We start from the raw sequence: 3,580 nt of genomic DNA, 5'->3' as shown, positions 1-3,580 counted from the left end.
AGGGTTTTTCAAAGATCAAGCCCCCCTCTGTTAACGAAAATTAATCTTCGAAGAAGGTTATTGTTTGTCCACCAATCTTTGAGCCATTCAATTTTTGACCTTTTGGTAGATTATCATCGGAAACTTAATCCCATATTTGATTGGTTTGTCTTACTAATTAGAGATATATAATATCTTTAACAGTAGAGCTGACGTGCACGTAAATTAGTCCGGACATATGATAATTAATCATAAAAAGGAGATGCAATTTTACGTTCTTCACTTACGTAAATCTTTTATTTTCCTCGTTTTTTTCGAAGCATATATTAATCCCTTGGCGAAATAGCTGCATTCAAACACTGAACATACCGTCCTCCGAATTATGAATAAAATTTTATGCAAAAATTTTAGTCTACATAAGTCAATGAAATAACCCTGCAGAGTAGGTTGGTGGAAGAAAATGTTTGTGAGTCTTTATTAAGAGTCAAAAAGGCCCTTTATCCTCCACCGATTCATCTTTGTCTTTGATAGTAATGCCTACACATGGCTCCAGCTTATCTGGTTTATGCTCTGCTTTACTTGTTACCCTATCAAAGGAATCCAAAGAGGAGGAAAAAGAAGGTAAAGAAAAGCAAAAAGCAAAAAGCAAAAATATAAAGTTGTCACTGTTAAATGTACAAAATAGGCTTTTCCTTGCATTTATTAGGATTATCTCACTAGCAAATCCTGAGTCTCACTAGCAAATCCTGAGTATACAAATATTGCATCAGACATGCACTTTATTCCTCTATATACGTCCCCTTTCTTTGTTCACTTTCCCCTTCCCATCAGAGATCAATCCTGAGAGAGAGAGAGAGAGAGAGAGAGCTGTCTTCAACATCTTCATAAAGAGAGAGAGAGAGAGAGAGAGAGAGAGAGAGAGAGAGACCTGTCTTCAACATCTTCACAAAACTCACAAATGGCTAGAATTGTTGGTATTTTTGCATGCTTTGTGATTGTTGTGATGGATATCATAGCAGGCATACTTGGAATAAGAGCTGAAGCTGCTCAAAATCAGGTATATATCCACCCGATTGTTGTTAAATTACATCTATTTTCATCCGCAATAAATTTAGGTATACAGAAAACCAGCTCGGGCTAGGAAAAAAACCCCTTCCTCGTTGTGATGCCGTTTTCTCCTTGTCTGTTTAATCTCTGTAACGTTCCCTATGTTTCTAAGGTTAATAAAAAATTTCTGCTGTTAAAAAAAAAAAAAAAAGTTTTGTGGTCGATTTCTGTGTCTTTAGATCTATTAGTCAACAGTCACACTTTTGTAAAATTCTATCCATTCATGTTTTTTTATTTGCTGTAGGCGGTTTATGTGCCTATAGACTTATAGCATCATATTCTCTAGGTTTATTGTTTATAAGTCCCGTTCTGCTGAGGAAAATAAGTACTGATTTTTTGAATTAAAGGTACTGATGTATTGTGAGAGAATGACTTATCTCGTAAAACAGAAAATAAATACTTACAAAATAAAAACCTTAGCGAAATGGGTAAAAAATAAGAATCTGAGCAGAACGGGCGGCCTAAGACATGGTTAATTGTATACATTGTTAATTTCAAACAGGTTAAGCATCTGAGGCTGTGGTTACTTGAGTGCAAACAACCAAGTCATGAAGCCTTCACCCTTGGGCTAATTGCAGCCACACTGCTGGCTCTGGCTCATATTTTCGCTAACTTGCTTGGTGGGTGTAGTGTCTGTACTGAAGAAGAGATTTCCAAAGCTTCCCCTAGCAAGCAATGCTCACTCGCTTGCCTCGTCCTCACATGGTATGTGAATTTCTTGATCCCCTAAAATTTCTATTCGATCCTCTGATGTTTCAAAATAAGTGTTTTCGTAACACTGTTTAAATAACGGTTTTTGGAAAATTCAAAACATGCATCGTGCTAATAGAATGTACTCCATCCGTTCCGTATTAATTGTTCTTTTACAGAAACAAAATAGAGCAAATTTGTTGCACCATTCGTAAATATCTCAACTAATCCTTTAAACTGATGGGAAAAGCTGATTGATGCATGAATATGCTTTATTTGTTGATAAAAAAAAACCTGTAAAATTTAAGAGACAAATAGCATGGAACGGAGCGAAATATTATTGAGCAAGAATGATTTTCCAGATTTTGGAGACAACTTTTCGAAGGGTTTTTTGGAAAGGAGATTTCTTTTTGAAAAAGATAAACAATTTAGAAAAATACGGAAAAGTACCTAACAACCACACAAGTTTTTTCAAAAATGTTTAGAAAAAATGGCCCCGTTCCCCCAAGGGAAATAAGTACTCATTTGAATATTTTTCAAATAAGTAATTATTTTTTGAATTAAATGTGATGTATTGTGAGAGAATGATCCGTCTCGTAAAGCAAAAAATAAGTACTTAAAAATTAAGAACCTTAACGGAACGGAGCCAGATTCTTAAACAAAAATAAAGAAAATATTGGATATACACAAAAGGTTCAAAAGTGAATAACACAACCCTTAATTTGGTGTGTTGGTGTTGATTATCAATGTGATCAGGGTTTCATTGGCTGTCGGATTGGGCTTGTTGGTCATTGGGACTATGGCAAACAACAAGTCAAGAACTTCATGTGGCCTCTCACACCATAACTTTCTCTCTCTTGGGGGCATTCTGTGCTTTGTCCATGCTGGTTTTTCTGTTGGATATTACGTTACTGCCACTGCTTGAACTCACTGATTCAGTGAATGGACCAGGCAAGTAGCTTGAAGTTGGAGTTCACCAATGTCTTTTTCATATTTTAATAACTCTTGTGTCCGAGCCAGCTGCGCAGCTCGACTAATTCGGGAGGTCCGATCCCATCTTTAAAGCTTCTTTTTCCTTATTTCGCTTTTTTGGTATCCTTCTCACCCTCCATTTTCCGTTCTTTTTCTTTTGTAATTTCGCAGTACGACTTTGTTTCCTACTTTTGACCTTTACGAAAATGGCCAAAGTAGCTTTTGTAATGACTTTCGGAAATCGTAACATTGTAAATCTTTCTTTTTTTTGAACTTTACATCGATGAGATAGATAACTAATCACACTACAATCAGTACGAATTCTGATTATATTGTTGGAGGAAGCTATGGTACACAGGGTATACCGTATGCCTAAATTATGACAATTTGTGATTTTCATTATGCCAATTTTTGGTTTTCTAATGCATATTTATGATTCTAGTTACGACTTGTACATTAAAATTTACCTGTTGAACAGGTCATTAGCAGGTTACCCATAATTAAAAAATATTGTTATTATGTAACTATAATTATTCGTACCGAAATCCATAATACTTGTACCATAACCAAATATATGCGTACAATATCAAAAATTAAATAATGTTACCCGCAAATGTTATAACAACACCATAAATTGACATTATCTTACCACAATGAATCGTACCAAATTTTTTTGACTCGTATGATATTTCGTAACAAAATCAAAATATGTCGTACCAGAATCAACAATTATTATACCCAAGCCAAAAATATTTGTAAAATGCCACAAATTTTAGAAAATAACCACAATTATTATGACAACACCTAAAATTGTCATTTTCTTAACACAACG

At 34.7% G+C, this 3,580-nt stretch overlaps 1 protein-coding gene across 1 annotated transcript; it reads left to right on the top strand.

Annotated features, from left to right (window-relative positions):
• The first annotated feature begins 847 nt into the window (after nt 1-847).
• LOC131323081 (protein VASCULATURE COMPLEXITY AND CONNECTIVITY-like) lies at nt 848-3,026 on the top strand. Its single transcript, XM_058354700.1, has 4 exons — nt 848-866; nt 897-1,036; nt 1,589-1,791; nt 2,533-3,026. The coding sequence occupies exons 2-4, from the start codon at nt 938-940 to the stop codon at nt 2,699-2,701; spliced, it is 471 nt and encodes a 156-aa protein (XP_058210683.1). The 5' UTR covers nt 848-866; nt 897-937; the 3' UTR covers nt 2,702-3,026.
• The last annotated feature ends 554 nt before the right edge of the window (nt 3,027-3,580 follow it).

This window comes from Rhododendron vialii, chromosome 4a (genome assembly GCF_030253575.1).
Source record: "Rhododendron vialii isolate Sample 1 chromosome 4a, ASM3025357v1".
Classification (NCBI taxonomy): Eukaryota; Viridiplantae; Streptophyta; class Magnoliopsida; order Ericales; family Ericaceae; genus Rhododendron; species Rhododendron vialii.
This window is presented reverse-complemented; position numbering and strand designations above follow the sequence as displayed.